At 39.8% G+C, this 18,331-nt stretch overlaps 2 protein-coding genes across 4 annotated transcripts; one reads left to right on the top strand and one right to left on the bottom strand.

Moving 5' to 3' along the window:
* LOC112290550 (josephin-like protein) lies at window positions 1-2,444 on the top strand. 3 transcript variants are annotated; one of them, XM_024536921.3, is made up of 3 exons: window positions 1-447; window positions 899-1,098; window positions 1,438-2,444. In XM_024536921.3, exons 2-3 carry the CDS (start codon window positions 1,003-1,005, stop codon window positions 1,930-1,932), a joined length of 591 nt encoding a protein of 196 aa, XP_024392689.1. In that variant the 5' UTR covers window positions 1-447; window positions 899-1,002; the 3' UTR covers window positions 1,933-2,444. The 3 variants fall into 3 exon arrangements, with proteins under 3 accessions (XP_024392689.1, XP_024392690.1, XP_090111507.1); XM_024536922.2 differs by having other exon boundaries at window positions 71-196; XM_090255381.1 differs by lacking the exon at window positions 1-447 and having other exon boundaries at window positions 850-1,098.
* Window positions 2,445-11,712: 9,268 nt separating this feature from the next.
* Window positions 11,713-16,180, bottom strand: LOC112290269 (choline transporter protein 1). Its single transcript, XM_024536390.3, has 11 exons — window positions 15,922-16,180; window positions 15,399-15,702; window positions 14,937-15,304; window positions 14,674-14,819; window positions 14,279-14,462; window positions 14,045-14,124; window positions 13,794-13,907; window positions 13,367-13,669; window positions 12,967-13,260; window positions 12,632-12,859; window positions 11,713-12,502 (listed from the first exon to the last, which is right to left on the bottom strand). The coding sequence occupies exons 2-11, from the start codon at window positions 15,641-15,643 to the stop codon at window positions 12,188-12,190; spliced, it is 2,277 nt and encodes a 758-aa protein (XP_024392158.1). The 5' UTR covers window positions 15,644-15,702; window positions 15,922-16,180; the 3' UTR covers window positions 11,713-12,187.
* Window positions 16,181-18,331: the final 2,151 nt, after the last annotated feature.

Raw genomic sequence — 18,331 nt, forward strand, 5'->3', positions numbered from 1 at the left:
GGAGCCGGACCGCGGCCTCGAGGGAGGAACGATGAGTGAGGGGGCGATATAGGAATCTCGCATGCAAGGCAGCTCCCCCCCCCCCGCCCCTGTGCAATTCCAATTCCAATTGCCAATTGCAATTTTTCGATAGACCAAGAAGCCCCCCAACAGGATCGTGCGTGCATACCCACGAGATTGTCGCCGCCACCAGTGGGTGAGTGATTTTGGTTCTGACGCGACCCAACAAGCGCTGGCACTACTGTCTTCTTCTCAATTAGGTTTTTGTTCAAGGTGAGCGAATTCCAGAGTGTCGTTGCGTGACGGAAGGACTGACGGACGGAAGGTAGGATTCAGCTCGTTTGATTCGCGAGAGGGATTCACTAGTTTGTGCGGAATTTGCAAGGGACCAAGTGCTGGTGGTGGGTTTTGGATCATGGCTTTGAGAGAGGAGCTGGACTTCAGCAGGTATTTCATTTCGCTGCCGATTCTGTGTGGAGATGTATGTGCAGCTGGAGGACGTGGTATCGCTGCTACCGCTTGTTGGTTTCTTAATGTTGCGATCGGGATTTTTGGGACATTGTCTTTCTACGATGGCAGCATTCTTTACAGAGAGACCGCCCAAGTTCTCTGTCTTTTACTGTAACAAGCTTGTTTTCGTTGATCATGAAGAATGGGGTTATTGCCTGTAGTGATGTGTACTTGCGGAGTTGGTCTGTTTATCAGCAAATTGGTTTGATATTAAAGTTTAGTATTTATCATGGCGTTTGTGCTTGGATTGTCGGAGCCAATGGATGTCAAGTGAAGATGGTTGCTGCATACGTGACAGTAAGTTGATGCTTTCGAAGTGTAGCGTTTGAATTTAGACTTCATTCCACATTCACTTGTGTTGATTATTGGAAATGTGTCGCCGTTTCAGGTCGCCGGAGGACGGTGACCCAGAATCTTGACGAGGATCTTGAAACCAAGACAGAACGATTGTCGTGAAAGTCTGACACGTAATCCCCTCATTGCTGCTGAAGTATGGCAACAGACACAAACAATGGCAGCGGGAACCTGTACCATGAGAGACAGCACTTTCAGTTCTGCTTGCTGCACTGCCTCAATAATCTTCTCCAGGTCTTTTACGGGCTCTGTCCGCTTTTCTCTTACCTCTTATGCTCCGATTCTTGCAATTTGATAAAAATTTGAGGAGTAGATTTCGCTGCAAGGTTCAGCAATGACAAGATCCAAGCCTGAGGCGGATTAGATGCGAAACATTTCAAATCGATCATTTGCCTCCTAACCAAATGTTCGTGTTGAATTGTTGTGGATATGAGTTCATGGTCTTGGCATATAACATGTTTTCATCCTTGAGCAACTGTCAAGTACTCCGTTGAAGCAAAAGGTTTAGTTAGTTCTTTCCCTCTATCCTTCAAATGACTTTGATTCCTTGCTCACTCCTCGTGTTCTGTACAGGGCGAAAACTCTTTTAGCAGAAACGAGCTCAACTCCATCGCGGATGGTTTACCCACTGATCTCGAAGGACGCAACATGCCAAACCCACTCTCTCTGATATTCAAGCCACACAGAAACGCTATTACAGGAAACTATGATGCAAACGTGTTGATCTCTGCACTTAACTCTAGAAACAAGGAGGTTGTTTGGTTCGATCGGCGTAATGGAGCCGAGACCTTACTCACAGAAATCGCAGATTATGGCGACAGATTGCTGGGCATAATAGTGAATATTTCCACTAGAAAGTGGCTAGGGATGTGGCAGGCCAGGCACTGGGTTGCAATTCGGAAGCTGCAAGGCGTGTGGTATAACTTAGACAGTGATCATACTACCCCAGTTTGTTTTGTGAATGGAGAAGACGGCTTGAGGGATTATTTCAACTCCGTGATCTCCAGTGATGGTGTGGTTCTCTTTGTACTGAATGGCGTGAGCACTCTATCCAACGGGAGTTGCTGACGAGTAATTTGACACTCTCGACTCCACAGATATCTCTTTTTGTTGAGGTTGATTGCCAAGCCAAGCTTAACATTGCTTGAAGCATGAGTTAGGGTTGCAGAGACAGATGGTTGTGTACTCTTCTGGTGAAACTGACGGTGGGACAAACTCTTTGATTCTTTGTGAAGTAAGTCGTCCTGGTGGGTATCTACAAGCTCGCCTGTTTCTTCATCCCAGCGCAGTATAGTTGAACCCAGTACACTGGAACTCCGGAGACGAGATACAAGGCATTGCAAAAGCAAAGATGAGCTTGGTATGTGAAAAGAATTGGAGTAAACAACTTCTAAAAAGAACAGAAAAATTCAGTTTTCTAAGATCCTTTAGTATTGCTCTTTAATTTATTTTTTTTTGAAAGCAATCAGTACAACATTCATGCAAATTAATGCATTGGTTGTTCCTGAATCCCAGCTTTGACTCTGAATTGTAGCTTTTTAGTCAAATTGTGAAAATTTATCGGATGGGGATTGGATCAAGTGTATTCTTTGGGTAGTTTTACCTTGTCTATACATTTTTTTTGAAGTTTGTTATTGCTTTTACGAAACATCGTGGATAATAATCATGTAAATGAAGATTACATGAAGAGATTGATGGATGTTAACAAATTGTGACTCTTCATGATATTACATGTAAAACTTCGTACTGAGAATATCGAATTTTAGCATTTTTGAGGAATTTTAGCAATTAATTTCAATTTCAGATTAATCTTTTTTCTTTTCTTTTCTTTTTTATCTCCATTAACATTATTAATAAACATTTTTATTTTTGAATTTGATTGAAAGTTGTAGCTCATAAGAATTCGGAATTCAATTTAAAATGTATATTAAAACCAAAAAATTGTAATTAAAATTGCAGACCAAGTGAGGAGAGTATTTGACGAATATAAATATGCATGCATGTATGTATGTTAAGTTAATTGGACTTAAATTGCATTGATTATTATTTTATTAAAGTATAATGTAGATAGAATAAGTAAAACTCATATTATTATGATTTGAATTTTGAATGTTTATTTTGAAATTTAGGGTCATGATGTTTTAATATTAACCAATATTTTAAAGTAAAGCATTTTTATTTATAAATTTTACATATGTATTTTATACAGAAAAAACTATTGTTTGTATTTATAGTTTTTTTAAATGCAACTGATAAATTTTGTGGGGTTTACAAAATCAAATCAAATATTTTACAAGCTCAGGGCTCACAAAAAAGTATGAAATCTTTTTCTAATTTGATATAATATTTCATTTTTTTTATTAATTTATCTTTTGTATTAAATAAAGAAGTTAGACTTCAGCCTAAGGTCATCAATTTTGGACACGATTTTTTTAATAACTTTCTTTTTGACATTTTTCAGTACTTTTTATTTACTACTTTTTACAAATATTGTCTCATACCTTGCTTTTAGAGAACTTTCCTTTAAATTATTTGTAGTCGTCACATTTAGTCACTCTCCACTGTGTGCATCATTTTTGGTACTTCTTTTTAATGTCACATCAATTGCCTTATTTATAATATTATTTTTTTTGATTTAGAATTGTCATTTCATGTCATTGTTTGAATTGATCATTGTTACCCAATCCCTTTCTTCGTTGATTTAGAATTGTACATATATATATTCCATTGAATTTATGTGGTGATGTAAAATCATTTCACTGTTTTCCATGTATGCTATTTTAAGGAACTGTTTCAATTTTTAGAAGTCCTGTCATATTGATGTTTACAACCATGAATAAAGTCTTTAAACTTCGATGTTTCAATGCCACCGAAAACCCACACCGTTAAATTTCTTAAGACAGCCTAATTGCCACAAAAACTTAACACACAACTCTTCTGCTTTGATGTGAGATTTGTATAAACTCAACAAACTTCCAAAATATTCTTTAACTACTATTTGAAGATAAACGCTCCGTATGTTCTTTTCATCCACCCATAAAAAAAAATTGAAGTGCTGGTTTCTCAAGCCCAAAATATCTCCCTCTAGCTTGCTATTGCCTAGAAGCAGAAAACATTTACATAGATTTTATAGGGTAAAGTCAAGGTTTAAGATTGTTGAATCCCACAATAATAGTAAATGTGATTGCATTGTAGTTTATAAGGTATAATGAAGTATCTAGAGATGCCAATCTTACGACACTTTTCCTCGTCTACACTATGGACTTGAATCCTCAATTAGCCATATATATGTATATATATATATATATATACACATAAACAACCACGTTTTCTACAGACTACGGAAGCAGCTTTTGTTGCAACCGACCACGTTGTGTTTTTTTTTTCAATAAAGGTTCAGTCCATCTAAAATCTCCGTTGGTGTCGCCAAGTTAGAGTGGATTCCAACATGGCGGCTCCATGTTGCAAGACATGCACTGCACAGTTGAAGACTTTTCAAGCCTTAATCTGACCTCACGGTGGATTGGCAATAGGAGCATCCAAAATCTGGGGAGATTGGAAAATCGGGGTTGCAAGCACTGGATAGGATTTTGGAACTGTGAACTGTTGAGAAAGTGGGTTTCATCAGCTTTTTTTACACAACAATTATGTTCGTTGCTTTGATGCAGGTGAACTGTGGTCTGCCAAAAAGGCGATACATTCAGGCTCTACGGGGAGGGACATGGGTCTACAATACTGGAGACCAGTGTTTCGTGGATATTGGGTCTTGTTTTGACGAGATCAAGATTTATCATAGCTTCGGGTGAGAAGTGGTTTGGTAGATGTACTAGCTTTGAAACTGGCTTGGCAACAAGTATTTACAAATGAGCAACAACAATAAATATATTACCAGTTTGTCCTCTATGTGCATACTGATTGTGCGGTTGCATATCTTCGGCTTGGAGCTTTGTCCTTGGATCGAATCACGTCAGCACAAGTTTAGAAATAGTGAAGAAGGGACTCGGGGCGAATGACATGAATGTGGAAGCTCGGTCTCTGGCATGGAATCTAGAAGTGGTAATAGACGATTGGCTGCGAGCAAAGGATACGTTTGAAAGTATTTCTGAGATAAAAAAATGGCAGCGACAACTGTTGGAGGTTACTCATATGGAAAAAATCACGAGATTTGTTTCAGAAAGTGTTAGCAATGGAACCCAATAACATTCATGCTGCTGATTGCATGGAGATAGTCCTGGCAGAGCAAGAGTTGTTTGTTATGTCTGAAGAGATCTTCATTCCGAATTTAGTGCTCACATGTGTTAACCCGCAGCTCATCGCAGGTCTGCAGACCAGGTACTGCAGAAGAAGGCATCGGAACAGATGCCGGAACATGCCGATGTTGCGTGTTAAAGAATTGGAAGAGGAGTCACCACGGAAGGACAATGTGGACAAAGAAGAATATTGGTTTTGTGTGAGAAGGTGGCTTTGCTACTGGTCATCACCATTCATTGAAGTCGCCAGCCCCCGTCGCACTGCTAACCTGCAAGCTGCAATCTGCAAAACACTTCAACGATCTTTTATAGAATCAAATTGGGGTGTGAAGTTTGCGACAGCTTCCGGCAAGACGGTGGATCAAAACGTGAGCTCCAGGTACTAGTAAGGAAGCGCATGGCTTGCATGTATGGGGTGAGTCTCGGCTGCTTGAAGTCATGTCAAGCATCTGGCAATTCAATGGAGGCTGAAGTTCGTTTTTCGATTGTTAAACGCCGAGAATTTTGTACAGTGGTTGATTCTACGTTACCAAGGAGGCTTAAAGATAACGCACAGCTGCTTAAGGAACATTTTTTTATCTTCGAAAGATGGGGAGGGAGAGCATGGCCCCAGGTGGTGCTCTTTCTTCTGGTTGTAATTGAAGACTCCATGTCGATCAACGCGTTATTCACTCACAATGACTGATGGAGAATGTACGCCAGATGGTTAAATAATTGAGTCGATCTCGAAATGTTGATGTTTATTTGTGACCAAGTATTCGAATACAGTTTTGTTGGTTTCAACCCACTGTAATGTTTTAAATTCGCCACTGAGTTGCGTGTGCAATGTGCCGGCCAACACAGCCAAGAGGCTATTGAGAAATTGATTTTCTTAGCCTCGGCCCTACAAGTGGTCTATCTTACTTAAGAGCTTGTAGATCTATAAGAACCCATTTCTCTGCTGTTCACTGTTGTCATGCAAATCTTCCCCAAATCTCCTCAAGCGGTTCCAATCAAACCCATCTCCAAAGACTGGTGTGGAATCAGTTGAACTGAGTTGGAAGCACCCCAAGGTCTTCTGTTGTTATTATCACCTTTTTACATGCCTGATAGTAAAATGAGTGTTATCCATTCAAAAGGGGATCAAATCGTTTCAACAGGGCCACAAGGGCTTTTCAATTATTTAGTCTAGTAAACAGGGAGCCACTTAATGGATAAAGCTACAACTATATTGAGCCTATTATTCTACAAAATTATCTCTCTTAATAGAATCAATCACACAATTAGAATTTAAGTACATAAATGCATTGTAAATATATTATTTGAGGTATATTACATACTTCTTTTGAGTTATACTAGATATAAATCATGTTTCTACATGGTATCAAAGCAAGGCATTAAGTGTTTTCTATGAAGAGAGTAACCCTAAGAGCAAGAGCCAATTAATCAACTAAAGTAGTGAGTACTACAATTGCCTAAGAGATGGCTTGGCAAAATCAAGGGCTACATTGTGGAAGCTACATTGAAGATATGTACGCAATATTGTTCTATTTGCCAAAATAAAAGCTACATCAAATATATAAGAAGGATTGCAATACATCTACAAACAAGTATATAGTCAGACATATAGGTAGTATTAGTTTAGAAAATGATAGAAGGATCATTTTGCATTCCTAAGTCCAATAAATTAGAAGGCACATCCAACTATGGAGTGATGAAGATTAAAATGACAATGACCCTAAAAGAAAAGAAGTAATGGTACATTATATGCCTAAAATTTCTTGTTAGTTGTAGAACTTGAAAAAATATCACCAAAATTAGAGAGAGAAAGAAAAGACAAAGCCATGATAATTATTATTATGTCACTAAAAGACAATGTATTGTAGTATATATCAGATTTGAATGAGCTAGATGCCTCTTAGAAGACTTTTAAGAACATTTTTTAAAAGCACAATAGATCAAGAGCATTACTTCTTAACAACAAGGTAAGCAATATCAAAATGATGGAAGGAACCTCAATACAAGCTTTCATAAAATAGTGAAGGAATTAATTACTCTACTTTCTACCATTAGTAATCTAGTACCAAATAGGCAAGTTATACAAATCATGCTTACAAGTTGCCAAAAATTTATAATCTCTTTATCTAATTTGTGATATATCAAGACCAACTTCCCACCTTTGAACATATGTATAGAAAACTACTCGTTAAATAAGCTTAAAGAAAAGAAAATTATACCCAATACAAAGCTTTCTTCATAATAAGGCCCAAAAAGTACTATGGCACATTTTATGTATCTAAGAATGACAAACAATTCATTTTTGAAGCTTGATACTCCAAGAAGAGCTTTAATGCCAAATGTAAACCAAAACTTTTTAGAATTATGTGAAGAAGAAACTATAATAACTGTGAAGAATAGGACTATTTTTCTTCAAGAATTCCATCATCAACCTTTGAAGAGACTGATTTCTAGGACTTCAAACAATAAGAAAATAAGTCACATATTAATGCAATCTAAGAAGAAAAAAAACATAAAGAAACTCCAAATGCATAAGATATGTTCAAAGTTGCCATGATGTCTTTAGACATTAAACAACAAGATTACAATTCATATCTATATTCAAATGCTAGCAAATATGTAACATGTCACTTATTACACATGTTTGAACTTTAAAATATAGAGCACTCAAATATATGATCCATTGGTAGGTAGATTCATCCAATTAAGAAAAGAAAAAATATATTATTCATATGTAATAGTAAAGTAAAAAGGATCAACAACGTCCTTTATATATTAGAAGTCACCAAGAATCTATTTTCAATAGAAAGCATAACAAACCAAGGTTACATTGTCTTATTTGAATTTAAATACTACAAGATTATTTACTCTAAATATACCACAAAAATCATAGCAAAATAAATAAGTGATTTTGCCAATAGATTCTTCTTACACTAATACTAGAACACTCTCAACAAACCACATTCAACATTCAATATACCTCGGTTGTACAACCAAAGCCAACCATTAAAAAAAAAAACATCAATACTTTGCTACTCATCTCACATAAAAAAATTGATAAGATTAGAAGATTATATTTATATTGTCTACATCAAAGAATTGACTTCTTTAGAAGAAATAATACAATACATAGGATAGATTTATGCAATGAATAAGGAACTAGAATACATTCAAAAAAAATGAAACATGAGAATTAGTAAACTTTTTGCAATACAAAATGTCAATAACATTGAAGTAGGTGTTCAAAACAAAAATGACTATTGATATTAAAGTAGTAAAATTAAAAGCCAAATTAATGGCATAAGGGTTTGAACAAAAAAAAAATTGATTACTATAACACTTTTATTCCAGCTGTAAAATGGCCTACAATTAGACTTCTTATAACAATTGCAATACAAAAAAGATAGAGCATCAAGTGTCTCAATGCCAAGGTTGATGTTTTAATAGAGATCTTGAAAAATTGTCTACATGGAACTTATATAAGAATTAGTTACATCAAAAGAAGACAAAAATAAGGTATGTTTCTTAATAAAGGCCATCTATGGACTAAAACAAATAAGCAAAGCATGGTTTATAAAAATTCATGATTTTCTAACAAATTTCAGCATGGTTAGGAGCAATGTTGATCACAACCTGTATTTCTACAACGAATGAGACTTCATGGGAATAGTACTTATATATATAGATAACCTCTTGATAAGAGAGAATCACTCTTTGAAAATAAAATTACTCAAAAAAGAATTAAAAAAAATATTTGAAATATCAAAAGTATGATTATTAATATTTTACATAGAAATTAAGTTGATACAATTAGCAATAGAAATGTTGTTTGTTCAAAAGATGTACTTACAAAACTTTTAAGAGAAGTTTGTCATGTTGGATTGAATAGCATCTACTATACTAATAGAAAAAGGTGCCAAATCACACTCAATCATGGATGCAGAATATATTGAAGAAACAACTTATTAGAGCCTTATAAAAAATCTCATCTATCTTATGAATACTTGGCCAAACATCTTATATGCAATTAGTTGCTTAAGTAGGTTCATATTGATGCTACAACATCTACATTTTGAAGCAACAAAGTAGATCCTCTACTATGTCTAGGGAATATTTGATTATGGCATCTTTTGCCCAATGAATTTAGATGAAAAATTCATAGCTTATGTTAATTCAAATTGAAGCAAAGTTTTAGATAAACAAAAATCAATAATAAGGATATTATTCAATATAGGAGAAACACTCTTACATTAGAGCAGTAAAGTATAATCTATATTTACACTTTCTACTAATAAAGTAGAATATCAAATACTATCAAATGGTGCAAGGAAAATAATGTAGATGAAAACACTAATGAGCAAACTAGGACATGACATGAAGGCAGCAACAATACTACGCAACAATAATCAAAGCTCCATTAAATTAGTTAAAAATCTAATTTTGCATGTGAGAACTAAGCATATGAAATTCTAACATCACTAGAATTATGAACAAATAGAAAAAAATGAGATTCAAGTGTCATACATCCATGCTAGTAAATAATAAGAAAACATCTTTATAAAATCCTTAGTTAAGATGCTTCTCCAATAAATGTCATATAATATAGAGGTTCACAATATCAAAGAGCTTTTGAAATGGAAAATCCATTAATAAGTATTTTCCTCAAAAGAACCTTCACTAGTATATAAAAGATGATTCATCACCTTTTCTTTACATCTCTTCCTATTCCTTGTCCTCTTTTTTCTACTCAAGGCAATGCTACACAACAAAATATCACGCCTATAAAGGCTTAAATCTTCATTCAAGAGTAATTTAAATTAATCAAGAAGAATCTAAATTAATCAAGCTCTATTCTAAAATAAAGACCTAAAGAAAATGGGGTACTTGAATGAATTCTTACAACTACAACAATATCCTTCAAGGTCAAACTTAAGGAAGTAAATAACATGCCATTCTAGCTAACCCTTGATAATAGAGCTCCAGGCCTTGGAATTTTGCTGCAAACAAAAAAAGGAGAAAGGATCCTCAAGCACAATCAAATGCGACCAAATATACTGTAACACAATTTCATCAGGAAGGGCCGGAATTAAGATGCCAAAAACCACACTTGGAGAAGACGCTATCACCTCGACAGTGTCACTTACCACCTCTGAGTGAGTTGCAAGGGCACCTCGACATCAAACTTTGAACCAATGACAAAGGAGGTCGCAACAACCACTCAAGAAAGTAAAGAAAAGCCACGCCAAGAAAACGAATGTTTCAACCTGCACACAACCACACATTATAATCATTCTGCAAAATTATCTCCCTCAATAGCATTGATCAGGCGATTCGAATCTAAGCGAATAAATGCACTACAAATGTATTGTTTGAGGTGTATCACATACTTCTTTCGAGTTACACTTGATGTAGATCCTGTTTTCTACAGCCACTTCTATAGGCGGCTGATGGATCGAATGTGAAAAGCTCATATACGCCTTCAATGATCTGTTGTGTCGAAGAAGATGGCGCCCAGGGTAGACTCCATTTTCTGTGGACTTGGGACTGGTTCAACCCCAATCAACAGTTCAGGTGACGGGCAGCGTTACGACAACGTTGACACTCCGAACGCTCTGCCGATCTGAAGATTTCTCCAGAGTATCTAGAGGGAAGCGGTTCTGCCATTCTTGATTCACAATTTTCTTGTTTCTTGCTTCAGAATTCCCCGAATGAATCGGTGGTTGTGGCTTAGAGGACCGTATTGCTAGCTTTAGCAACACCCATGTATGCACGTTCCGCTTGCGTCTGCACCACCCAGTGCAATCTCCGCTGAATCGGCGCTGCTGGATTCATGCTCAGGAATCGCCTCTCAATCATCATGACAAAGGCATGTGAGCTTTTTGGTCTCGAGAGCTTCGGTATGATCGACACTGTTCCGACAACTTCCAGTGCTCTAGCCTCTTTGGACGACACAGAAGCAATCAAAGACTTACGAAGCAGCTATTGTTTCCGCCAGGGACTTTATATTATGGTAGCAGTAGAGAGCGGTGGAGGTATTCATGACAACTATATTGACTTGAGCCAATAGACTTGTCCACTGCTCGGGGGAGGAAATCTGTACATCCCTCTGCTTCTGCCGCAAGTCCACCAGAATGAAATTGTCAGTGAAGAAAAGAGCTTATATTGAAGTCATTCGTACAAATACTTGATGGTGAATGTGTGAGACATTAATAGAAGGATTAGAAGGCGTTTAAATGAAGAAACTGGGTTGATGCAGAGGCTACTGTGGAGCTTAATGTATTAAGTTGCACCATCGCTAGCAGAAGTCATGACAATGATGACCATGTCAACAACTATGAATTCAGCAGTGAAGTTTCACGGACGTGCAACAAGCATTGATGCACTAATGCATGAAATCTTGCTCTCTGAATGTAACAGGCGTTGACACAGGTAAGGCTAGTTGCTGCTGAGCTAAATGCGGAAAATGTTGGTGTGAGCAGTACGCTGTTGGCTACAATCGAAGAGCTGGCCTGGATTCAATTAAATATACATTGAAACTTCCTTTCATTTTCAAAAAATGGCAAGCACTTACAGCACACATGTCACGGATGGTCAAAAAGGCTTTGTACCGGAAATTCTGCTTTTTCACCATTACAAATTAAACGTGCTGTTTACAAAAAATCTTCATAATAATGATAATACTAATCCTACTAGATTTGAGAGTAAGGTATAGATCTGTGGGATAAGAATCCCTTGCAGAGATGCCGACAGACAGCAAACGTCTATTCTGAGACCAAAACATTTCTAGACTTGGAAAACCTGATCTCATCGATGGTCCTGATCGCTCCCATGCGATGCTAATGAACAGTAACAACTCGGCCTTTGCATTGATGGGTCGGAAAATGGAGGCGTCACAGAAGAGAAAAGAATGAGCTACCTCTCACAACCTGCAGCACCTTCCTCGCCAATACTTCTGGTATCTTCATGTTTCCAAGGACTCATGGAGTTCATCATCGGAGGGTCGGCGACTGGTTCTTTAACTTAGTTGCTAGAGTTCGACGATGGTGGACCGTGACATAACTGCGGCTGTGTTCGGATCATGTGTTTCGGGAGCTGCCTGAATCGCTGTCGCTGGTATCCCCAGATCGGTCCTTCTTCTCGCCATTATCGTCGTGATCGTTGTCTTCCTCATAGTACGAACTGCGCCTCTTTCGGAAGTCCCTCTCGGCCGCCCGGGCTTCCTCGCTCTCGGTGAAGGTGTTGAGACTCTCCGCTAACGAGGCTGGTGCGAAAACAGCAGTGCCTTTGTTTTCTTCAGCGTCAATGCAGTAGGACAGAAGGACAGTGTCCACAGCGATTTCCGCAACTGCGAAGAAGAGAGATGCTGTAGTGTATGCGAATCCCCAGCAGAACTGCCAAGACAGACGACGCACCGTTACCATGTCAGCAGTTTGGAATGTGACTCTCTTTCACTAGTTCTGTTATAAATTTCGAAGTAATTGTGAGAGTTAAGGTCTTCGGGGGAAGTAGGAGAGGCTCACCAGCACTGGGAAAAGTGGGGATGACACCCGGTTTAGACTAGACTTGTATCGGTGTGAGTCGAGCATGGAGAAGGCAAAGAGTGCACACGCTAAGCTAACGCAGAGCTTGCATAGTGAAATTATGAGATCGCTGATTATGAACACATTGCCCACTTTAGATGGGTTGTTTGTTACCAGCGACGTGGCTCTCTCCGAGGCCTTGCAGAACTTCTTTCCTGACACTGCAGTCTACCAATTTGCAAACGGATCAGTCTCGAAATGTTCAGAGGTATCGTCACTTTGTTTTATGCAATAATACTTAACTAGGTGTATGTTTCAATGAGATGTAAGCTTACCACTATGTAAGCGTTCCGATTGATATGAGTGAGCGTCCTGTCAAGGCAGCCAAGGCAGTATGTACCAGGCCTTCCATGCGTGGAAATGACTGCCCCATTGGGCATGGTCATCTCGGCAGATCTTAGTCTTGACCTCAACGTTTGAAGAATGAATTGAGCGAATTCGACAGGCGGGACTACTAATGATCCAAGTGCCATTGTCCCGAGGTTGAATTTCGTCACATGTTTCCCTGTGGAAATCACAGGTAGCCATCCCATGCCCTTCCAGCTAGTTCCCTCGCCTCCGTTCCAAAGCTGCCAAAGATTCAATTGTCTTGAGTTACAAGTACTAACACTTAGGGGGACTCGTCTACTAGAAAAAGTAGGCTTTTCTTGTCCGAAGATAGGGCGGGAGACTTACCGCAGTTTCACCTTTCGCCCAGTAGTAGGAAGCGACGGCGCCAGCGGCAGTTGTGAGGGTGCTCGCTATAACGAATTGGGTAACCCAATAGAGGCTGAAAAAGTGGAATAAAATCGCCCAGATTATGTGTTTTCTGGGCTGGAACTTAAAACCACAGCACAACCTTGTGGGCTTGACTTCCCCTGCACTAAAAAGATACATCGTCGCAGCTACCCAGTATATTTGAAAGATAGCCAGGATGCAGAAGGGGATGAGAGGGTAGATGAGCAGACTGGGAATCGCAACCACGGATTGTAAGGACACCTGCAGTGTATCGAATAAGGATATTACGCAAGCCCATCGAGGATCAGCTTTAAAGCCTTGGTACAACTATTTGATGAGACAGAAATCATTATGTGAATCAGTGCAGATGGTAAGCTGTGCTCACCTTCATGACTGACAGAGCAGCAGAAATGCGGTGAAGTAGAGCAACCGTCACGAGGACAGTCAAAATAAGAGCAAATGTGATGAATACTGCGACTATTTTTAAGTGGCTTCGTTCCTGAAATTGAATTAATCAACCAAAGTGAGACCCTAGAAATAATAACAATCATTTGAATCCTTCAATAGATGACAGTCCTCTTTTGAGGGTTCAACTTTGTCGACTACTGCTTATTAATTTTGAAGAGTGCGACTTACGCTTGAGGAGACCCAATTGTCAGAGTCTGAGGATTTGAACCCAATAACAGCATTCACGGCATCCGCACCTATCCAGCCCACTGAAAACAGGAACAAGGATTACTTATGAGAACTCGATGATGGCATGTATGCCGGCAACTACCAAATTGACATAACTAATCAAATGGAAACTGAATTCGGCAATTCTCTAGATTATTTCAGCTTAACAAGGTAGTTTGGGATTCAGAGACATACCTTTGATGTAAAAGTATAGAGTGACGAGCAGGGCCAGTACATTAAGAAGTGCTAAAGAGATCCACGCCGTTGGTCGGAGGAAGTTGCATAAGAGAACAACCCATAGCACGGAGAGAACAAGAGGGACAAAGCCTCCACATAAAAGCAACACAGGCCACGACCTTCCCAAGTCTGCAATATATCGCTGCATCATTCAAGCACGTACTTGTGAGCGCAATCCATTAACACTTCTTGTTGAGCCAAGATATATTGCAGGCACTACTGCTCAAGAGTGGAAGACAGTTAACTAAATCTCATGTTTTAGACGATCAATAGGAGCTCCTCTGGGAGTGTCTGAATGCAGTCAAATTAGGAGAGATATACTGTCATGAAAATTCAGGAGAGTGCTCAATTACCTTTAGAGAAGCTATCGAAGTGGTCAAAACACGATCGACCGCTATAACAATAGGAGGTCCAGAGGAAACTGCGGACCCATTGAGACTCGTCCACAGCTGCATAGTCTGATTCAATGGAAAGGGCTCCAGCTGACACCTCCAGAATACTGCTCATAAATCCAGAAATTCAAATCATTAATCCCGCGATTTCAAAAGTACAACGACATTCGCCATAAATGTCATTAATTAAACACTTCTCGCCAGGTTGCATGTTGCAGTTATACCATTACTACTTGGAAATAGTACAGGATAGCAGGGCCCTTCAAGCCTTTTGGAAGACGCCTGTTGGTCGGGAGTTAACAAGTCGAAATAATTATAGCTTCGCTTCGCCCATTGAGCCATCGAGATATTTCGCATTGATCCCTCCGGATAGTCACAGACCCAAAGCAACGTGGTAGCATTTCCGGCTACTGGACAATCCCTGACACAGATGCCTCTAGCATTAGTGACCCGAAATGGTGTGGCCTTCTCGCCTGCTAGGAACAACTGGGAAGGATTCACCCAATAAAGAACTCCAAGTCCTTCCAGAGATCCTGGGGTTGCCTTCTTATCGCCGCAGACATTGCCTTTGTAGTCTAATCCGTGCACGAGTCTGCATGAGAAGCAGTGACGATTAAGGAAATATCAGCGTCAACACCGAAGAGTAACCGCAAGCTTATCGAAAACACATGATGACCACAACTCACCGACGAGGATTCCCCTTGTTGAACCCGAAACTAGTCTCCACGATGAAACCAATGCAGAAGACGAGAAACACGGCCAGGAAAGCAAGATCTTGACATTTGTGAACCCTTCTGATGCCTGGCTTGCGGCGAGCTCCTCCAGCTTCGTTGTCTGGCACTGTAGAAGCAGCCGGAGGGTAAAGAGGTGTGGAGTTTGGAGCCTCTTCTCTCGGAGTCTCACTTCTGGATTCGTCCTGACCGTCTACCATTCTTTAATGAGGTAGCACCCACCTTGCAACGTTGATATCCTTAATTCGCAACGCAAATTCTGCAGCAAGCAATCATAGAATTACAGACCGAGGAGGGCACCGCAAAATGTGAAGCAATCCGCTCGTGGCGACATGACGATCACCACAGCAACCGCAGCAACACTTGACAGGAGCATCTATCACAGTACAGCAAAACTGAACCGACACCAGACGTCTCATGTTTAAAAAACAAACGTCATGTGTCGACTACAGTGGCAGTGCAGGACTAGTCAGGGTACCTCAGATTTCGGACTTTTACGATGAGTCTATGAACCTCGGTAAATTGCCCTCAGCTGCAAACTGCCGCGAACCGCTTCCAGAACAGGGCTCACAAAACGAGAAAACCGCAAAGCAGGCTTCGCATATCTGGAGTAGACCAATTTATGTAGTGGGACGGATACACACTGCACAGGCTCTCTACTTCGCCGCACACTTGCAATGAAAGTATGAATTTGACCTCGAGCATGAAAGCCAGCGTAACCAAGTGTTGAAGCTGGAGAGAAATAAGGCGACGTGAGATGGAGAGGACACAGTAAGAGCAGCCATGAAGACTATGATTGATGGCGGGAACCTAGACGTCGTCTCACACACTTCAAGGACAATCCAAATAACGCAACAATTGGCAAATCTCTGGAGTAATGGTACGCCCAGAGTGGATCACAGTTTTTTTCCCCATGTAGGCGTAGAGAGTAGGCTGCTGCGTCTGCGCGGCCTGGATTCCAGGCTGCGCGGTCCCGGCGACTCTGCATCCAACGGTCAATGCAACGCGCGCGTGCGATTAAGACAGTATCTGTCCTCCCAAGCACCATGAAGTCCCCGTCCACCAGTCAGAAATTTTCAAATCGTCCTACCGTCTTGAGGTTAACCCTCCGCATCGCCTCCACCAAGCAACCGAGCGCCGCCCCACTCGAACAATCACCAGGCCCATCTCCGTCCCGTGGACGCGATCCTCGTCCATTGGTCCTAGAATCCAACAAAGATTTGGATCAAGGTCTAGATCTGGAACCGTCCGGTGGAGATCATAAACTCGCGCGGAAGGGCATTAGAATACTTTATTACCCTCCATTAAACTATTCCAGCCTTTTCGCAACTGAGCTCCAAAGTGTCTTCACAACACCTGATCGATGTGTGTGCATCCTTGGCGCAGTCGCCCACTTCATCAATAAGTCCCCCCGTTTGAATGCGCCGTCAACATGAAATCTCGAAACCGGCGGTTACACTGCCCTTAGGGACAGCTGACTGGGTAAAGCCAGTTCGCCTTCCTTCGGCATCTGGAACTAGGGATGCCTATTGCGACGCCATTACACTACGGATCACCCACCAGGTGCCCTTTACCTGGTGGTTTTTCGATTCTCAGGATTTACGGCAAAGTTTTGAAGGGGGTCCGAGCTGGCAAATGATTGTGGTACGCAGTGCAAGTTGAAAACATGGAGATGGTCCTGCTCCTCCTCCTCCTTTTCCTCATCCTCTTCCTCTTGTCGCTGGTACACATGCAGCGTGGGATCGTGCAGCAGTACGCGAAGATCGCCACCCCTGAGCCCACAGGATCCAATCTGTGGCATCGCCTTCAACATAGACAGAGACGGCGACCTCCACCCCAATCGCAATTGGAGCTCCAGCGCAAGCTCATGGCGAGCGAGATCGCAAGGAAGACGGACTAATAATCTCCACGGCACTGCCCGATTGATTCTACGGCTCTTTGGCTCACCACCGCCTCACCGCCTATCTCTGCCTTCGTGGTCCTTCAATTTTCAAATTCTGGTCTTCTTCATCGTCAAATACTGCGTGAAAACGTCTCGTCACATACACACACGCTCGCTTTAACGTATATGTATAGACACACATACACACTCTCACTCACTTACACACATATGTGTGTATTTGTATGTTCATTTATTTATATGAATAACTATCGCTTGTTTCTGTATCCACACACTCACACACCTGTTTTGATTGGAAAAAAAAAAAAAACATAGAATTAAAAAACGAGAATGGGTTTGAATCCAAACCTTGTGTGTGTGATTCTATCACTCCATTTCCAAGGCACGTCTTGGGAATGGAGGAAAGTTTTTGACTGACATATATATTTATAGACATATATATTTTTTTTTATAGATATCTATATATATTTCCTCCATTTTGTGTTTTTGTGTGTGTTTTTCCTTTGAGTCTTTCCCAATCGATGTTTGGAATTTCGTGCTAGGGCTGATGTCAGATTGAGGGTACCCACTTAATTGTTCAAATGTTCAAATGTTCTAGTCACACTGCTGTGCAGTGGATGAATTCCGTTTTGCTCATCAACTGAGAACGCTTTCATCTTTTTGGAGTATTGGCTTGTTTTGTTTTGTTTAAACTGTTGATAGTACTAATAAATGCGCAGACAGTGTAATCTTTTTATATTTTAAAGCAGAGTTTTGATTGCAATAATCACACACACACACACATATATATATATATATATATATTTGATATGTTTACTATTGAATATTACACATATATGTTTTTATTAAATTGAAAATTGAATTAAAATATATAATTAACTTATTAAAATTACTGTACACTTCTTAAATCATATTTATTGATTTTAACTTGTAACAACAAATCAAATCCTAGATAAATTGTAATACACTCAAAATATTTTAAGAAAAA

Source organism: Physcomitrium patens, chromosome 13 (assembly GCF_059467195.1).
Source record: "Physcomitrium patens ecotype Gransden chromosome 13, ASM5946719v1, whole genome shotgun sequence".
Classification (NCBI taxonomy): Eukaryota; Viridiplantae; Streptophyta; class Bryopsida; order Funariales; family Funariaceae; genus Physcomitrium; species Physcomitrium patens.